This window comes from Ochotona princeps, chromosome 26, assembly GCF_030435755.1.
Source record: "Ochotona princeps isolate mOchPri1 chromosome 26, mOchPri1.hap1, whole genome shotgun sequence".
Classification (NCBI taxonomy): domain Eukaryota; kingdom Metazoa; phylum Chordata; class Mammalia; order Lagomorpha; family Ochotonidae; genus Ochotona; species Ochotona princeps.
This window is the reverse complement of record NC_080857.1, coordinates 854010-872872: the sequence shown is the minus strand read 5'-3', so window position 1 is coordinate 872872 and position 18863 is coordinate 854010. Positions and strand designations below refer to the sequence as shown.

Sequence of the window (18863 nt, the reverse complement as noted above, 5' to 3'; positions counted from 1 at the left end):
TCATGTCTATATTCCACTGAGGAATAACACACCTGTGAGAAAATGTGCAGTTATCCAGCCTTCGCTGCCTCACACCAGTGTGTTCTCTCACCCCACACCAGCCTAGCACCCGGTGCCCTGGACTCCAGGTAGCGGGCAGGCACTCGGCCTATGCCGGTTCATCAGTTGGCTGCCATCCGAGTGGCTCTGTGGCTCAGCCCTTGTGAATACAGCGTTGGTGTACAGTTGGGTTTTTGTTTTTTTTTTTTTTTTTTTTAAAGATTTATTTATTTTTATTGGAAATGCAGATCAGATTTACAGAGAGAAGGACAGACAGAGAGGAAGATCTTCCAACTGCTGGTTCACTTTCCAAGTGGCTGCAACAGCTGGAGCTGAACCGATCCAAAGCCAGGAGCCAGGAGCTTCCTCCAGGTTTCACGCTGGTGCAGGGTCCCAAGGCTTTGGGCTGTCCTCAACTGCTTTCCCAGGCCACAAGCAGGTAGCTGGATGGGAAGCGGGGCTGCTGGGATTAGAATCGGCACCCATATGGGATCCTGGCACGTTCAGGGTGAGGACTTCAGTTGCTAGGCTACCATGCGGGGCCCCCAGCAGTGGATCTTGTGTGTGCCCTTAGGTACTGCCGCCCAGACTGACATGGCATGCCCGCAGCCCCGGCTCTTGCTTCCCAATGGGAGCTGTGGCCTTGTAGAGTTCTCCAAAGTCCCCGTCAGGCTCGCTTCCAGCCCTGGATCTCAGGCATGCCTACAGGGGTAGCAGCCCTGCGTGGCATGGTCTGCCCTCAGCCCTAGCCTTTGCATGTGCCAGTGGGTGCTGCAGCCTGGCCCTGCCTGACCTCCGCTGCGCCCTAGCTCTCATGAATGTCAGGTGGTTCCTGCCAGGTAAGCTCTGTGGTCCAGTGTGGCTCAGGCTGTTACCGCCCCCACCTCTCCTTGTAAACCAGCAGGGGCTTTAATCCCGCAGAGGCGAGCCCACAATTCACCTACAGAATCTGCCCCCACAGCTGGTTCTTTCCCATTCTGGTGGTGCTATGGCCCGAGCTATCATGGCCCACTCGCTGCTCCAGTTACACGTGCCAGTGGAGGGGTGAAGGGAAGGGGGCAGTGGAGGGGGTGAAGGGAAGGGGGCAGTGGAGGGGTGAAGGGAAGGGGGTCCATGGAGGGGTGAAGGGAAGGGGGTCCGTGGAGTGGTGAAGGGAAGGGGGCCCGTGGAGGGGTGAGGGGAAGGGGGTCCGTGGAGGGGTGAGGGGAAGGGGGTTCGTGGAGGGGTGAGGGGAAGGGGGTCCGTGGAGGGGTGAGGGGAAGGGGGTCCGTGGAGGGGTGAGGGGAAGGGGGTTCGTGGAGGGGTGAGGGGAAGGGGGTCCGTGGAGGGGTGAAGGGTGGGGTGGCCCGTGGAGGGGTGAAGGGAAGGGAACCCGTGGAGGGGTGAAGGTAAGGGGGTCCGTGGAGAGGTGAAGGGAAGGGGGCCCGTGGAGGGGTGAAGGGAAGGGGGCCCGTGGAGGGGTGAAGGGATGAGCCAGTTAGGAGCTGTCTGCCCCCTCCCTTCTGTTCTAGAATGCACGACGACATGTCCACAATGGTGTACATAAAGGAAGACAAGGTGGAGAAGCTGACCCAGGATGAAATCATCTCCAAGACGAAGCAGGTGATCCAGGGCCTGGAGGCGCTCAAGAATGAGCACAACTCCATCCTGCAGAGCTTGCTGGAGACGCTCAAGTGTCTCAAGAAAGATGACGAGAGCAACCTGGTGGAAGAGAAGTCCAACATGATCCGCAAGTCGCTGGAGATGCTGGAGCTCGGCCTGAGTGAGGCGCAGGTGCGCGAGGCGCGTGGCAGCCGGGGCTGTGCCCAGGCTGTGCCCAGGTGGTGGCCAGCCGCCTAGCTGCGTCTCTCTTGCATGCTTGCGGATTAGGGCATATCAGAGCTTAGAGTCAGAACAGAGGCCCCTGTGTGTGTCCTTGAGGCTTGGGGGGCCCAGGTGTGTGTGAGGCCAGCGTGGAGGCTGGCCCGAACAGGTGTCCGTGCCTGCGTGGCTGAGTGTCAGGGGTTGCCCTGCTGCTGGGGACAGCCGGGAAGGCAGGCAGGCCTTCTCCTGAGAGGACTGGCCGGAGTGGCCGTCTGGCTGTGAGTGGGGCTGGAAGACGGTCTTGCCTGCTTCTAGGTGTGGGTACTCAGGTCTGAGGAGTGAGGGCGGACGGGCACTGTCTGGCAGCCCACAGCGTGTGGTGCCCAGGGTCAGTGCCGGCTCACGTTATTTCCATCGTACATAGACGTGAGGAGACCGGACTGCCTGGCTTTCCCGCACAACTCCCATAGAGCTCTGCGGCGGAGACGAGAGCCAGAGGGCCGCCTGCTCCGCAGCTGCGCAGCTGGCAGAGCTCGCCAGTGTGCCTGGCCCTCGAGAGGCTCTCGGGTGGGTGCCGTGGAGCGTGTGCTGTAAGCGGCTCATCCCGCCCTGTGTTTCCGTGCTAGCCGCTGCGAGACAAGTCAGCACAGGGTGCCCTGCTGCGCGCGGGGAGGTGGAGGGAGCGTGTCGGCTTCTGCAGCCTGGCCGTTCCTGCCTGCCCAGGTCATGATGGCTTTGTCCAATCACCTCAATGCCGTCGAGTCCGAGAAGCAGAAGCTGCGGGCACAGGTGCGGCGCCTGTGCCAGGAGAACCAGTGGCTGCGGGACGAGCTGGCCAACACGCAGCAGAAGCTGCAGAAGAGCGAGCAGTCTGTGGCCCAGCTGGAGGAGGAGAAGAAACACCTGGAGTTCATGAACCAGCTCAAGAAGTATGACGACGACGTCTCCCCGTCGGTGAGTGTGGCCGTGCGCAGGCCGAGGCGCGTGCTCGCGGGGGCGGGGGAAGGGAAGAGCGAGAGGGCGCGTGCGGGCACCCTGAGGTCATCTCGTGAGTGCGCGCGTCCCCTCGGGAGCTCCAGCTTGTCCCCGCACTGCACACTGGCCGCTGCCCAGCTCCAGACACTGTGCTCGGGGCTTGCTGCGAGACTCGGGGCACAGGATTCGGTTGGTAGTGCCTGGTTTTACTGGGCTTCCAGTGTTTGGCTTCCAGTAAGTTCTTAGGATCCGACGGAGCACTGCCATGTGGGTGCTGCCCTCCAGTGCCTGGCAGGACACTGGGCAGTGTTGAGAGGTGTCATCTGGCATGTGAGGCAAAGACTTTAACCACTAGGCTACCATGCCAGGCCCTGCACATTTATTTCTAAACAAGACTTCAGCCCAAGTAAGGTTCCCCGTTCCGCACGAACATGCTCAGAACTCAGGCAGGGAGGTGTCACTGCAGCCTGCACGCTCTGCCTGCAAGACGGAGCCCTAGACTGTTCCGCTGCTGTGATGTGAGTGTCCTTGGGTTGGCTTGGTGACGGGGTCCTCTGTGCGCTCCACAGGAGGACAAAGATGCCGATTCCAGCAGAGAGCCCCTGGACGATCTTTTCCCCAATGAGGACGACGACCCGGGGCAAGGAAGTGAGTGGTGGGGACGAGGGGCCCTGGGCCGGGCAGGTGGCAGCCGGGCAGCAGGGGTGGCGGTCTGATGCGCCTTTCTGAAGGCCTGCTCTGCCGAAGGACCCTCAGTGTGGTCAGCAGGCTTGGCCCCATCGTGCTGGGCTTGCACAGGGTCACCATGCCAACATGGTGAGGGGCTGGGGAGGGACGGGAGGGCAGGAGCCCGCTGGGGCCCAGTGGGCGCCTGGGAAATGGGGCCTAACACCCTGCTCCCTGCAGTCCAGCAGCGGCACAGCAGCGCGGCCGCGGCAGCCCAGCAGGGTGGCTACGAGATCCCTGCGCGCCTGCGCACCCTGCACAACCTGGTGATCCAGTACGCCTCGCAGGGCCGCTACGAGGTGGCCGTGCCGCTCTGCAAGCAGGCGCTTGAGGACCTGGAGAAGACGTCGGGCCACGACCACCCTGACGTGGCCACCATGCTCAACATCCTGGCCCTGGTGTACAGGTCAGTGCCGAGTCTCGCTCAGCGACGGTGCTCCTACCCAACTGGCCCCTAAGGCTGTCGCCGGGCCGTGCGGGCGGCTTTCCCGGCTGACCTGGCCCTCAGAGTAGCCCACACCTCTCCTCTGCTTGGGTGTGGCTTTCCTGCTGTCCTGTCCCTTTCCCAGTTCCTGGGGGCCCTCCTGGGACCCTGGATTCGCCTTGCTCCATGTTGGCATGGTGCCCACTGCAGCAGGGGCCGTGGTCTGGAGGCAGGGAGGCCTGGTGGAGGGCATGGGTGGGGGTGGGGGTGTGGAGACAGCAGCCTGGACAAGCGGGGTGGAATGTCGGAGGAGGGCTGGGGACCTTGGGACACCCAAGAGCCGTGCCGCCGTGCCTTGGAGGGGCGGTTGCTTTCAGCAGCCCGAGCCACGTTGTAGCTTGTCTTTGGAGCGCTCGGGTGACGTGCCGGGGCATCCCACATGCCTTCAGTGGCTTTCCGCTGGCGGATGAGGTGGAGGTATTCGCCTTTGACAGCCTGGCGGATTTCGCACACTGGTCACTCCAGGAAGTTGCATGTTTTCTTACTGTAAGCCTACGAACAGTACGTGGGGGCCCTGGCAGGCAGGAGGTGTTAAGCAGAGTTGGAGTTATGCAGGTGCAGTGAGGTGGCTGTCACACCATCTAAGGGCATGTATGTCATAAGCAGCCCTCAGTTGTGTCACAGTGTGAGAGTTCATTGTGTAAAGAAACCTAGAAAACAGCTGCTCTCCAGCGTCCCATCGTCTGGCTGTGCCACAACACAGCACTCAGCATTAAGAGACACTTAGGTGGCCAAGCCTCTGCCTGCTGTGCTGGCATGCCGTACGAATGCCAGTTCAAGGCCCAGCTGCCCCACGTCTGTCTGAACCAGCTCCTTACTGACATGGAGAAAGCAGTGGGAAAGCCGGCCAGAGTCCCCGGGTCCTACTCTGGCGCAGCCCTGGCCGTGTGGGCATTCCGGCAGTGAACCTGAGCGTGCCAGATCTTGGTCACTATGTTTCAAATTAATTCATTAGAAACAAAGCAAAGCTGAGTTTGGGGCTCCAGAGGTTCAGCAAACCTGTTGGTCCCTTCCTGGGCGTGCAGGGCAGGGCCTTGCTGGGTGCTGGTGGAAGCCACCTTGGGGGCCACTGGCAAATGGATGCCAGACGAAGACACTGCACTGCGTTTGCCTTGGTTCCTTTTTAAGATTTACTTATTTTTACTGCAAAGTCAGATATACAGAGAGGAGAGACAGAGAGGAAGATCTTCCATCTGATGATTCACTCCCCAAGTGAGCGCAACGGCCGGAGCTGAGCCGATACAAAGCCAGGAGCCTCTTCTGAGCCTCCCACGCGGGTGCAGGGTCCCAAGGCTTTGGGCCGTCCTTGACTGCTTTCCCAGGCCACAGGCAGGGAGCTGGATGGGAAGCGGGGCTGCTGGCACATGAACCGGTACCCATATGGAATCCTGGCACATGCAAGGCGAGGACTCCAGCCACTAGGCTACCACACTGGGCCCCTCCCTTTCCCTCCTGAGGTCTCCACATTGGCTAGGTCATACAGTTGGTGCACACAGGAGGCCTGGGACCAGGACGGGAAGGCCATTGGTGGGAGCCAGGAACTGAGTCTGACCAACATGGGCCTGCCTCATTGCACACAGCCTTGGTCTGTGCCTGTTGGCGGCGCTGCGTGAGGTGACCAGTGTCAGTGGGCCAAGTGGGCGACCAGAAAGAGGCCGCCATCAGATCTGCTCCCGGTACCCACCTCGCCTGCCAGTCTCCCCTCCCCAACAGTAGTTTTCTGGTTTTTGTAACTTAAGTCTCTTATTTTCGAAGTTGCAAAGTGGTTTTTAAAAGCTCTAGCAACACTTGCTGCGTGTTTTCCGCCGTAGGGATCAGAACAAGTACAAAGACGCGGCCAACCTGCTCAACGATGCCTTGGCCATCCGGGAGAAGACCCTGGGCAAAGACCACCCCGCGGTTTGTGCACCTGCCCCCGCTCGCTCCGTCTTGTTCTCCCCGATGCTTTGTGTCCGACTCACTGTAGTGTTGAACTCCACAGGGAAGCTTAGGAGCCACTGTGCGCTGAGGTAGGAGGCCAGGGCTGTGGAGTCCAGCCCGCGGCCCGCGCTGCCTGCCCAGCCACCTCTCAGCCGATCAGAAATCACATTGCATGGACCTCTATAAATTTTCTCCTCAAGCATTTATATTTTTATTACAATCTGCTGAGATTTGCAAATAGATCTATTTGGTTGGCTTTGTGGCTTCCAGAGAAATGAAAAAAAATCAAGATCCTGTTGGTGTTGATTCGTTCACTGCTAGCTTGTGTGTCACCTGTGTTACGGCGAAGCTGTCTTCCTGTTCCCTGAGTCGTCCTCCTCTGTGACCTGTGCATGCTCCGCCCGGCCCGTGGCTATGCTGAGTGGCCTCCTGTGTTGGCAGGTGGCGGCGACCCTGAACAACCTGGCCGTACTTTATGGTAAAAGAGGGAAGTACAAGGAAGCCGAACCGCTCTGCAAGAGAGCCCTGGAGATCCGAGAGAAGGTGGGCGAGGGGCGGGGCGGGGCCTGGTGAAGGGGCGGGGCCTGTCCCAGGAGCGGGGAGGGCGGGCCAGGCAAACGGGACAGGGCCTCGGGTGGGGCGGGGCCTGGGGGCGGGGCCAGGCAGGAAGGGCCTGATGGGAGGGGCGGGGTCTGATGAAGGGGCGGGGCCTGGCCCGGCGAGGGGATACATGGCAAGGGATTGGAAGAGGAAAAGTGAAAAAAGCTAGTTACAAAATTGAAATTCTTAAGAAAGACTTATTTTGAATGAAAAGGCAGATTTACAGAGAGGAGAGACGGCTTCTGTCCACTGGTCCCTCTGCCGTGAGGGGCACGGAGGGTGAAGGTGGCTGACAGAAGAGCAGCTGTGGAGTCGGGCCTTCACGGGCGCAGGGCTGGGGTGCCCCGTGCAGGGCTGGCTCGGCCGGGCCGCTCCGCACTGCTCCCACTGGTCCTGCTCATGTGAAGGGTTGGTGTGAACCAGGAACCCCGTTCGGCATGCCAGGCTCCTGCCTGGGCTGGTGGAGTCACTGTGGGGAGTGGACCACCAGAGGGAGCCTCTCTGCTCTGTAGCCTTAACTTGCAAATGAGTAAATGACCTCCTTTTTTAAAATGAGAGTTGAAAAGATTCTGGTTGTTATTCTTCGCAGTGTGTGACACAGGAGGGGACAGATGCTTCTAAATCCTAGAAAGGTCTAGAAAATGTGATGGGGGTGCAGCTGGGTGGGCTGGCGGAGGAGCAAACGTGTGTTTCTGCTTCTGCGTTGGCCCCTAGGTTTTGGGCAAGGACCACCCCGATGTCGCCAAGCAGCTGAACAACTTGGCCTTGCTGTGCCAGAACCAGGGCAAGTACGACGAGGTGGAGTACTACTACCAGAGGGCCCTCGAGATCTACCAGACCCAGCTGGGCCCCGACGACCCCAACGTGGCCAAGACCAAGAACAACCTGGTGAGTGGCGGGCCCAGCCAGCCAGGCCGGACCGCCGGTCGACGGGCACGCGCTTGACGGGCACTGTGGTCCTGTGTTGTCTGCAGGCCTCCTGCTACCTGAAGCAGGGGAAGTTCAAGCAGGCCGAGACGCTGTACAAGGAGATTCTCACACGTGCGCACGAGAGGGAGTTTGGCTCTGTAGACGGTAAGCACGCCTCGCCTCTGCCCAGGCAGGATGGCTGCCTCCCTGCAGTGCCCACCCTGGAGGAAGAGGTGATGGCTCGTGGGGGACCCAGCTCGGGTTCTACCCTGCTTCAGCCCAGGCCTGCCATCTCAGCTCCCTGGGGAGATTGCCACGGTGCCTGTTCCGAGCTGAGCCTGCCCCGTGGGCTGAGCCTGCCTGCCCCACGCTGAGCCCGCCCCGTGGGCTGAGCCTGCCCCGTGGGCTGAGCCTGCCCCACCAGAGGGTTCAGGTGTGCCAGTGGGAGAGTAGAGAGTTTGCAGCAGGGACGGCCTGTGCGCCTCTTGCAGGGGCAGCAGCCCTGCCTCTGGGGCTGTCGCCTCGCCTGGAACGGCACTTGGCACTGCAGGGCCTGGACTCCCGCTCTGACCGAGTCCTGGCGGCGGCCTGTCCCCTTCCTGTGCTCCGTTGTCAGCATGGAGGTGTCTCCATGCCAGCAGCTTTCTGCTAAAAGTACTTGTGTGTTGTTATGTGGGCTCTTGCTAAAAGCCATTTTTCCTGGGTTGGAGTTATTCTTCATCTAACTGTGAAGACCTAGGCTAGCCAGGCCTGCCTTGCTAGGGTGGGCGGGCCATCCGTGCGCCAAGCAACAGCCGTGCTGGCATGCTCACAGTGCAGGCGGCGCTTGTGAGCTCAGGCACTGCTTGTCCTGGGAAAGCCGGCTCAGAGCCTCAAGGCCAGGGTCGGAGACCACAGGGCGGCTCCTGCCTCCTGGCTCTGGTCTGGCCGAGACCAGGCTGGGTCGCCATTGGGACGGGAACCAGCAGACAAAACCTCTCTCTTGTTTTCCTTCAAATAAGCAAGTTTTCTTCTTTTTTTGGGCGTGCTTTTGTGACGTGGCACCTGTACAGTCGTGGTGGGGTGGGAGCTCATGTGTCAGTCGCTGCTCTCCTCACTTGCCCAGCCATCCTGTGCAGAGACGGAGTGCTCCCACCGATGCTGTTCCCTCCTGGCGCCGCCCACTCCCCATGCTGGTGCTGGGAGCTCAGTCCACATCCGCACAGATGCTGGGCCCCCAGCGGCTTGAGCCATCACTTGCTACGTTCCAGGGTGTTAGGACTCAGCCCAACTGCTCGGGCTTCTTGGCTGCAGGCCAGACACCTGTCCCCGGGAGGCCTGCTGTCCGTGCGGCCCTGGGTGCTGCTGCGTCCCCTCTGGCTGAGGGGCCATTGTGTTGTCACACGCATTACTGTGGCTTGCGACATGGCTGTTCAGGAACTCAAGAGACTGATGTGCGTCAGTGAGGTGGCCCTTTAAGAGAATCTGGATTTATACCATTTTGCTCCCAAAGTCCCTACTTTTTGTCAATGAAAGGTTCAGTGGTGGGTTACCAAAGTTCTAGACATCTCCTGGTGTTCTGCGAGTCTCTGGCGTTTAAGATGTTCCATCCCAGGCCCTAGTGTTTGTCAGGCCGTGCTGACTCAGTGTCCTTGGTGCTGGACCGGGCGGCTGGCTGCTTGTCCCTTGGTATCCTTGTCTGACTCAAGGGCGCCCTCTGCAGTGAGAACTTGGTCTGTGGACTGTAAGAAGCAATGTCCTGAACGGTGCCATGCCGCAGGGGGTTAAGACGCCGTCTGCTGTTCTGTCTTCCCATATGGGTGCTGGTTCGAGTCCTGGCTGTTCTCTCTCTGGGACTGACTTTCAATTGAATAGATAAGCATAAAAAGAAAAATGTCCAGAAAGGATCCTGCAAGGAACAGAGCCAGCCTGGAGCGTGGTCGCTGAGGCCTCGCTGCTCCGTGGGCTCTGGGTTCTGAGCACCCCTTCTCCCCTAGGTGAGAACAAGCCCATCTGGATGCATGCTGAGGAACGAGAGGAGAGCAAGGTAAGGGGGGCCCGGGGGAGGCCCTAGTGCCCTGGCGCCCACCACCTCATGCCCGCCGTCTGTTGTGACGCAGGGGAAGCAGAAGGCTGGAGCGGCTTTTGGGGAGTATGGCGGCTGGTACAAAGCCTGCAAAGTTGACAGGTAGGAGAGTGTGGTGGCCAGGGCGTGCCTCTGCGGCTCCTGTGGCCAGCACTGGGTGGTGGGGCCGCTGGGCCAAGCAACTCTTAGAGCTTCGCTGCTGGGACTGCTGGCGTCGGGAGGCCCCGTGTGTGCTGACGTGCTGACCGCACGCCTGTGTGTCCTTGGGCTGCGCAAAGCTTGTGTTGACCGTGTCTCCCTGTGCCTTTTTGCAGTCCCACAGTCACCACCACTCTGAAAAACCTCGGAGCTCTTTATAGACGCCAAGGGAAGTTTGAAGCTGCCGAGACGCTGGAGGAAGCGGCCATGAGGTCACGCAAGCAGGTGAGTGGGCTTGCCTCACACAGGCTGTTGGGACTCTCTACTGCTGGCTTTCCACCTGCAAGGTGCAGGCAGTGGGAATGTGCCTACTGGGCCTGGGTGGGCTGGAGCCGTGAGCCCAGCACTCAGCCTGGTCACCCTGGGTCCCCCACGACAGAGGGTGACAGGGACCCAAGGCCTTGGGCCATCCCCAGCTGCCTCCCAGGCACATTAACAGGCAGCTGGAGCGGAAGTGGAGGAGCTGGGCCTTGCACTGATACTGACACAGAATGTGTTTCTGTAACCAGTGCCTACCCCTGAATTTTGAATTTAATTTTTTAAAAGAATGATTAATTTGAAAGGCATAATTATGGAGTGAGTCATCTTCCATCCTCTGGTTCATTCATTCAGTGCCGCAATATTTCAGTGCCGCAATATTTCAGTGCCGCAATGGCTGGGCTGCTGGAGGTGGGTGGGGTCTCCCATGGCTGCTGGAGGTGGGTGGGGTCTCCCTTGGCTGCTGGAGGTGGGTGGGGTCCCCACCATGTCAGGGGATGCCACCTGCACAGTGTGTCCGTAAGCTGGAGTCACTGGGTAAGGTTGCCACCTGCATTGCTGGCATCCCATAGAGGTACAAGTTAGAGTCGCAGCTGCCCCACTGTGCATCTGACTCCCTGCTGCTGGGGAAGCAGCACAGAATGGCCCCAGTTCCGGGGTCCCTGCACGTGGGAGATCTGGAAGAATGTCCACCCCAGCTCTGTCTGTGGACTGGCCCAGCAGCTGGCGTGACCGTCTGGACGGGAAGAGCATGTGGCAGATTGTCTCTGTGAAACACTGCCTTTCAAATAAAACAATTTTAAAATTTACTTATTTTTATTGGAAAGGCAGATTTACAGAAGCAGAGAGGGAAAGATGTTCCATTGTCTGGTTCGTGGCCCCGGAGCTGAGCCAGCGGCTCCCTCAGGCTTTTGCGCTGGCACCATCCTGCCCCGTGTGGGGACATTTGCTGTTAGAAAGCTTCTGTGAGTTACTGGCCAGTTCCTAGAAGTGTGACATTGGGCCAGCGTGAGTCGCAGCTTCTCATATGGGTGGCCGCCAGTTTGTATGCTGGCTGCTCTGTTCCCAGCCCAGCTTCCTGCCAGTGTGCCCAGGAAAGCAGCAGAGGACGGCCACGTGGGAGCCGCAAGTGAAGCTCTGGCTCCTGGCCCAGCCCTGGCTGTCATGCTGTCATGGCCGCCTGAGGAGTGAAGCAGTGGAGGGAAGATCTCTTCCTCTGTTTTTCCATTTCTTTCTCAGTAACTCTTTCTTTTTTAAACAGGCATGTTTTCCCCTAAAGATCCACTTTGAAAAATTTATTCTTCAATTGGAAAGGCAGCTATAGAAAGATCCTCTGTCTGTTGATTCACTCCCCACGCATCTGCAATGGCCACAGCTGAGCCAACACAAAGCCAGGAGCCAGGAGCCTCTTCCAGGTCTCCCACACGGGTGCAGGGTCCTAAGGTTTTGGGCCTTCCTCGACTGCCTCCCCAGGTCACAAACGGGTTTCTGGATGGGAAGTAGAGCCAGGCCTGAACTGGCACCCATATGGGATCCTGGCATATTCAAGGCGAGGATTTAGCCACTAGGTGATTGTGCCATGCCCTCAGTAACTCTTTCAAAATAAATGATTCTTTAAAACATAAAAATTTAGGGCCTGGTGCCGTGGCCTAGTGGCTAAAGTCCTCGTTTTGAATGCGTTGGGATCCCATATGAGCAGCGGTTCAAATCCTGGCAGCTCCACTTCCCATCCAACTCCCTGCTTGTGGCCTGGGAAAGCAGTTGAGGACAGCCCAAAATCTTGGGACCCTGCACCTGTGTGGGAGACCTGGAGGAAGTTCCTTGCTCTTGGCTTCAGATGGACGTAGCTCCACCCGTTGCGCTCACTTGGAGAGTGAATCATGGGACGGAAGATCTTCCTCTCAGTCTCTCCTCCTCTTTCTATATATTTGACTTTCCAATAAAAATAAATAAATCTTTAAAGAACAAACAAACAAACAAAAAATGAAACATAAAAATTTAAAAGAAGTGTTGAAGGGCCCGGTGCAGTAGCCCAGTGGCTTAAGTCCTCCCTTACACGTGCTGGTGCGATCCTGTTTGGGCGCCAGTTCATGTCCCGGCTGCTCCACTTCCCATCCAGCTCCCTGCCTGTGGCCTGGAAGAGCAGATGAGGACGGCCCAAAGCCTTGGGACCCCGTACGTGCGTGGGAGACCTGGAAGAAGCTCCTGGCTCCTGGCTTTGTATTGGCTGAGCTCTGGCTATTGTGACCACTTGAGGGGGTGAACCAGTGAATGAAAGATCTTTCTGCATTTTCTTCTCTCTGTGAGTTGGCCTTTCAAATAAAAGAATCTTTAAAAAAAGCTGCACTGCTAAAATAACGAGTGAGCCAGTCTCGTGCGCTCCCGTGGCGCTGTGCTGAGGGAGGCTTCTGAGAGGCTCACGGAGCAGGCAGCGCCCCGTTGCCTGGCAGGCTTGTGCCCTCAACTTTCCACTGATCCTTCCCTTCCCTCGGCTCGCCAGCCAAGTCACTTTACGATTTCTTAAAATAAATATTTCTTGTATTTTGGAAGGCAGAGTTAGAGGGAGAGACCGATGTTCTGTCTGCTGGTCGACCCCCAGGGGGCTGCAAGAGCTGGGGCTCTGGGTCGGCTGCATGTGGGGCCTCGACACCTGGGCCATCTTGAGCTGTTTTCCCAGGCACGTGGTGGCCGGCTCACACAGGCTGCTCGGCCCTGCACAGTCCGCAGGACGCACAGGAGCCCACGGACTCCGTCCCCGGGCGGGGCCAGTGCGTCCTGTTCTGGAATTGGGGTTCTGATGTGCCGGTGAGTGTGGACTCCAGCAAGCGCCAGTGTCGCACTGTTCTGCCCTGGCTCGCAGGGTCTTGACAGTGCCCACAAGCAGAGAGTGGCTGAAGTGCTCAGTGACCCTGAGAACATGGAGAAGCACCGGAGCCGGGAGAGCCTCAACATGGACGTGGTCAAGTACGAGAGTGGCCCTGACGGAGGGGAGGAAGTGAGTATGAGCGTAGAGTGGAACGGGGTAAGTACGCCCGCCGCCCGCGACGCCCTGCCGGGTGGCCGCAGCTCTCAGCCCGCCTGCCGCCTCTGCCTCTCTGACTCTCTCCTCTTTGGGCTGCCCTGCTCTTCAAAGCCTAGCCGTAACTTGGCATCCCATGCATGTGGGGTCAGTCACTAACCCTCCTCTGGAGTTCCCCTGCGTGTTGCCAACTGCAGCGCCCCAACGCGCAGGCAGGCCAGGAGACGCCACGGGCAGGAGGCCGAGGTTCTGGCCCCACACATGTGGGCGCAGCGGGCCCTGGGTGCCGCCCAGCTCTGCCCCCTGGCCCCGGCCCCTCTGCGGGTCGCTGCTCTGTCTGTCCAGCAGTTGACCCGGGAGTCGCCCCTGCAGGTGCACGGCTCGGTTGTGCAGCTCAGGCTGCCACTGTGGACTTGTTGCTGTGCTGGCCCTGTCGGCTGAGTGTGTTCTGGGGGATTTTCTGTGGCCGTGGTGTCACGGTGAGGGAAGGCTTAGGAGTGGCCGTGGTGTCACGGTGAGGGAAGGCTTAGGAGTGGCTCTGCTCTCCTTAGCTGTCCACTTTCCTGCTGCTTTTGACCTGTGCGAAGACAGCCGGTTGGCAGCTGCTCTGATGGCTGCCCTGTGGGTTACTTTCCCTGGGAGCCACGGCGCAGACTCTGGGTCTCTGGGACGGTGTTCTAGAAGAGCTGAGACCACGTTTCTGGATCCATGTTTCTAAGAAATGATTGATGAAAGCCAGGCTGGCAGCTCCAAGTTCAGCATTGTTGTAGGCAGGCTCTGGTGAAAGCCGCTGTCATCCATCACCCAGTTCCGTGGGCCTCACATTGGCTCCCTGGCCCTGGGTGGGTCAGGCACAAGACACAGCGTGTCCTGGCCTATGCTGTCCTGCTGGCTTGGTCCTGGGTCCTTGACCAGCCGCCTGCCACCATGCAGTGGTTGCTGGAAGCAAGGCACGCTGTGGGAAGGCTGTCCTTCTCAGGGGCCTTGGGCACGTTGGTTGAGCTCTCCCCCGCTGGCTGAGCTGTCCCCCTGTCCCCTGCTGGCTGAGCTGTCCCCCGCCGGCTGAGCTGTCCCCCTGTACCCTGCTGGCTGAGCTGTCCCCCGCCGGCTGAGCTGTCCCCCTGTCCCCTGCTGGCTGAGCTGTCCCCCGCCCCAGCACACAGAGCCTCCAGTGTGTTGGTTTGAGTTTTGTTCTAGAAGCATCCCTTTATCTCTAGGGAGGGCTGGTGACAGCCACTAGCTCGGGGTGACAAGGGAGCTTGGCCGGAGGGGAGATGGAAGTTCCTCACGCTGTTTTGTGTGCTGAGAGTTTCCCTGAGATGAGGGCAGTTTGAAAACCAGTCTCACTGGGCTGGGGCTGAGATGTGGCAGTCTAAGCCTCCGCCTGTGGCGCTGGCAGCCCATACGGGTGCTTGTTCGAGTTCTGCCTGCTGCACTTCCAGTCTGGTTCGCTGCTTATGGCCTGGGAAAGCAGCGGAGGATGGTGCGTGATCTGGGGCCTCTGTGCCATGTGGGAGACCACGATGCAGCTCCCGGCTCAGCCGTGGCCGTCGTGGCCGTCTAAAGAATGAAGTAGTATATGAAAGATTTCTCTCTCTCTAACTCCGCCTTTCAAATAAAAATATTTTTTTACAAAGTACCGATGTGATTCCACCCCAGGATTGGTGTGCAGCAAGATATTTTTAGACAGGGGAATCAGTCAAGTGTTGGTTGATGGCGACAGTGTGACCGAGGAGAGGCAGAAACGGACGACCTCCCACCCCAGCTCCCTCCTCATGCAGCCTCCGGCCAGGGCTGGGAGCTGGGCGGGGAGGGCAGTGGGACAGGAGCCGGCACTGTGGGCAGCAGCTTCGCGTGCTGACCTGCTCAGGTTCTTGAACTGGAAGATGATTTGTTACGTCAGTAGATTGGACCTGGTGCGGTGGCCTAGTGGCTTAAGTCCTCCTCTCACACACGCCGGGATCCCATATGGGTGTCAGTTCTAATCCCGGCAGCTCCACTTCCCATCCAGCTCCCTGCCTGTGGCCTGGGAAAGCAGTCGAGGACGGCCCAAAACCTTGGTGCCCTGCACCCGTGTGGGAGACCTGGAAGAGGTTCCTGGCTCCTGGCTTTGTGTCGGCTCAGCTCCAGCCATTGCAGCTGCTTAGAGAGTGAATCAAGGGATTGAAGATCTTCCTCTCTGACTCTCTTCTTCTCTGTAGACCTCACTTTCCAGTAAAAATAAAATAAATCTTTTTTAAAAAAAAGGCAGATTGAGAGACGTGTTCCGCAGTGTCTGAGCTGTTTCCTCTGAGTCCCCATCTGACAGTGCCAGTGTGTGGCGGGCACGCCTGCCCTGACTGCGCTGGGAGCCCTGGAGCCTGTGGCCGTGGTGTCCGTGTCTGTCACGGGCTCCACAGCAGGGGACACTGCAGACCCAGCCCGGCCTCTTCTGGGGCCCCTGGCCGTCCCATCTCGCTCTCACACTGCTCCCAGTGTGAACTTTCTTACTTTTTTTTTTAAATGTTGGTTTATTTGAAAGGAAGAGTGACCAAAAGAGAGAACGAGAGAGATCTTTCATGTGCTGGTTCACTCCAGCCGCCCTGCGTGCCGGAGCCAGGAGCAGGTACCGCCCCTGCTGCCTGCTTAGGCGCGTTGCCAGGCAGCTGGCGGGGCAGTGGCGTGCACATCCCTGCCGCACCTGCTCACGGGGCGCCTGCGCCATGCCGCCTGAACTCGCCAGGCTTTTGTGCGGCCGTCACCTAGAGCCAACGGGAATGGGACGATTGCTCAGTAGAAAGGGATTCATTCTGATTTTTAAAAACTTTCTGAGGGGGACTAGATTATACCACAAGTAAATAAATAAATGTGGAAGGAGCAAGTGCTGCCACCGTGTGTCTTCACCCGGACATGATGTTCATTTCTGCTCACAAACCTGTGCTTCCAGCATATTCTCTCACAGCAGTGCACACAGGCACACAGGGTTTGAAAGTGCTGGACACACAAAGCCCACGGTGGGTGGTGCAGGTCACGGATGGCTAGGGCAAGTGGGGGGCAACTGTTACTGGCCAGGGGTATGCCAGTCCCCAAGGAGCCGTTGCCAGGGCCCAGCGCCTCGCATGCCTTGGGGCCTGGCAGCTTTTCACCGTGAGGGCTGCAGGTGCCTGGGTGTGTGTGTGAGAGGGACAGGCAGGCAGGCAGGAAACGCCACTGGACTCCGAGGCAGTGAGTGTGCGGGTCAGAACTCCCGTGACCCACCCAGGTTGCGATTGACTGCAGGACTGTACTGAGTGTGTGGCCGTGTCCCCCACTCCTGAGGCCTTGGTCACGGGTTGCGTGGCCCTGTCCCCCGCATTCCTGAGGCCTTGGTAACGGGTTGCGTGGCCGTGTCCCCCACTCCTGAGGCCTTGGTAACGGGCTGTTTTTCCATTTTAAAGATGAGGAGAACGAAGCTCGGGCTGGTTAAATGACCTGCTCAGCGCCCACGGTGAGTCCCAGCGGCCAGCTCGGGGCCCCTGGGTCCGTGGCCAGCGGCGCCCTGGGGGCCAGAGAGGCACCTGCATGTTTTCCCACGTGCTGTCAACCTGTGAGGCCTCAGGTTCCTGCGGTGGCCGCCGGTTCATGCCGTCAGCAGGTGGCAGCCAGCTTGGCCCGAGTGCCGCCTGTGGCCATGTGCTCTAGATTGGAGCCATGCGTGTAGGTTGCCACAGAGCCCTGTTGGTTCCTGCCCAGCCCGCCCCCCCAAGCCCGTGAGTTTCACTTCTCCGAGAGCTGGCCAGCCCCCAGACCCAGGGCCTGTGTCCCACCGGGCTGGTGGATGCAGGCACAGGTGATCCTGGGGCTGAACCCAGGCAGAGCCCCAGCCCCCTGAGCCGGGCTAGGTGGGTGGTACCTGCTGCCTTCCTCGATGTGTTTCACCTGCTCTCTCTCTCTCTTTCTCTCTCTCTCGTTTCTGTCTGACAGGCCTGGCCGCCCGTGTGCCTCTCCCGCCGCTCCTGCATGCCGGGTGGCGCCTCCTCCAGCTCCCCTCTCTGCAGTGCTGCCCGTGTCTAGACACCCCAGCACCGTCAGTGCTGCACCTCTCACTGGCCATTCCCCTCAGTGCTGCTGTCCTGGGGGGTCCTGATTTCCGTATACATGTAGCTTTGCCAGAGGTGTACTTAGGAGTATAAACTGTACTAATAAAATACATTTACCGTGTGCTCCATGAGTTTAAGCAGGAAGAGCCTCGAGCTGTTCCCTGTAGCAGGTAGTAGGTGTCCCCGCAGTGTGACCGTGGCATGAGGTGACCGTCAGTGCTAGCGCGGACCAGGCTTGTACTGCACGTGAGCTTAGAGCTTAGCGCCCGCGGCCCCGGAGATGCGCCCTGGCGCGCTGTGTAGTCTTCGTGTGGAATCTCGGCAGCTCTGCCTTTCTCTGCTGGTCTTGCTCAGTGGTTGTATTTGTGTCTTTCTAACTTCTAATAAACTCACTCCGGCTGACCTGTGTCTCGTGTCTGCTTCCCGGCCTCGCGCCCCTGGACTGCCCTGGTAACCCTACTAAGTGACTGAGACAGTAAACTTCTTGGCGCACACTTCCTCCCACCGGGGTTCTGATTTCCACATTCAGACGCCGCCGAGTGTTCACGCCACAAACTCCCAGGGTGAAGCAGCCACTCTTGGCCTGCAGCTGTCTGAGGCTTTTCGTTATTTGCACAAAATGCGCGTTCATTTAACTTTCCAGCCGTGTTTGCAGCCACCATTTAATGAAAACGTGCCTTCCCGAGGGCTGCATCAGATGGCACTGTCCCGCGTGGCTCCGTGGCCCAGGTGCCAGCTCGGGGTCGTTCACACTCCCTGGAGCAGCTGTCTTTCTGAAGAGGAAGGCCTCAGTGGCCCTGGGGAAGGGCTGCCTGCTGCCGGAGCACTCCGGAGCCTGGTCAGGCAGCTCATCGGCAGGTCACAGGGGCTGCCACTCTGGGTGCAGCTTCCGTGCTAGCCAGGGCACCGGGGGCATGAGGAGCCCCCAGCTTCAGCCTCTTCCTGTCTCTTGCAGGACGGCGTCGGGTCGCTGAAGCGCAGTGGCTCCTTCACCAAGCTGCGGGCCTCGCTGCGACGCAGCAGTGAGAAGCTGGTGAGGAAGCTGAAGGGAGGAACCCCCCGTGACAGCGAGCCCAAGAGCCCCGGGTAACTATTTCCTCCGCCGCTCCCCGCAGCCTGCACCCCAGGTGGGCGCTGCCACGCACCCGTGCCCGCAGCCCCCGTCTCCTGGGACAGGTGGAGAAATGATAGAGACGCTTTGTGCCAGTGACTGGGGGCAGTGCCTCTCAAAGAAATCCAGGGGTTCTCTGTTGTGCCAAGGTCTCAGCTGTGAGGTGGGGTTCACGGGGAGCCTCTCCAGGTTTGTCCACGGGGTGGCATTTGCAGTCTGCACACGTGTGTGTGTGTGTGTGTAGCGACTTCACGGGAGGGAGGCAGGCAGGTGGTTCCCGCAGCCTCAGGGTTTTCAAGCCATCGGACGTGGGTGGGGAAGGAACTCAGATCACGAATCCCAGGTCTCGAGCCGGGACCTGGGTGCTGGCGAGGGTAAGTGCTGCCTTTGGCTGGCTCTGGGCCAGACCCTTGGCAGTGACCCCGTGGCCCTGTGTGGGGCGCCTCGTGGGCCGCTGGAGACCATCCGACGTGTGCCGCGGCTCAGGGCAGCTGTGTGGCCTGTGTGAGCGACGGCGAGGCACTGTAGTCCCTGTCGTGTTGGAGGGTGGGGCTCTGTCCGCTTCCGGGAGTGTGCGGGCCAGGCAGAGGCCTGGGAGGTTGAGGTTGGTAGCTTTGCCGAGCTAAATGACAGGTCACGGCTGGCTGTGAATTGGGAAGGATTCGGCAGAGAGCCTCAGTAGACAGTGTGGTCAGCTA

General features: G+C 59.4%; 1 protein-coding gene across 10 annotated transcripts in view; it reads left to right on the top strand.

Moving 5' to 3' along the window:
* Positions 1–18863, top strand: part of KLC1 (kinesin light chain 1) — a 31847-nt gene that overhangs the window by 7063 nt on the left and 5921 nt on the right. For 4 of the 10 annotated variants that reach the window (XM_058655476.1, XM_058655474.1, XM_058655473.1 and 1 more), the window contains exons 2-14: positions 1551–1812; positions 2566–2796; positions 3387–3465; positions 3724–3949; positions 5839–5926; positions 6389–6490; positions 7262–7435; positions 7522–7621; positions 9433–9482; positions 9556–9623; positions 9836–9944; positions 12838–12999; positions 18010–18140. In XM_058655476.1, the coding sequence (XP_058511459.1) occupies positions 1552–1812; positions 2566–2796; positions 3387–3465; positions 3724–3949; positions 5839–5926; positions 6389–6490; positions 7262–7435; positions 7522–7621; positions 9433–9482; positions 9556–9623; positions 9836–9944; positions 12838–12999; positions 18010–18140 (1781 nt within the window). In that variant the 5' untranslated portion in view covers position 1551. Of the gene's footprint in view, positions 1–1550; positions 1813–2565; positions 2797–3386; positions 3466–3723; positions 3950–5838; positions 5927–6388; positions 6491–7261; positions 7436–7521; positions 7622–9432; positions 9483–9555; positions 9624–9835; positions 9945–12837; positions 13000–16412; positions 16463–16938; positions 17057–18009; positions 18141–18863 lie in introns of those variants that run through there. The other 6 variants (XM_058655478.1, XM_058655475.1, XM_058655483.1 and 3 more) reach the window with 5 other exon arrangements.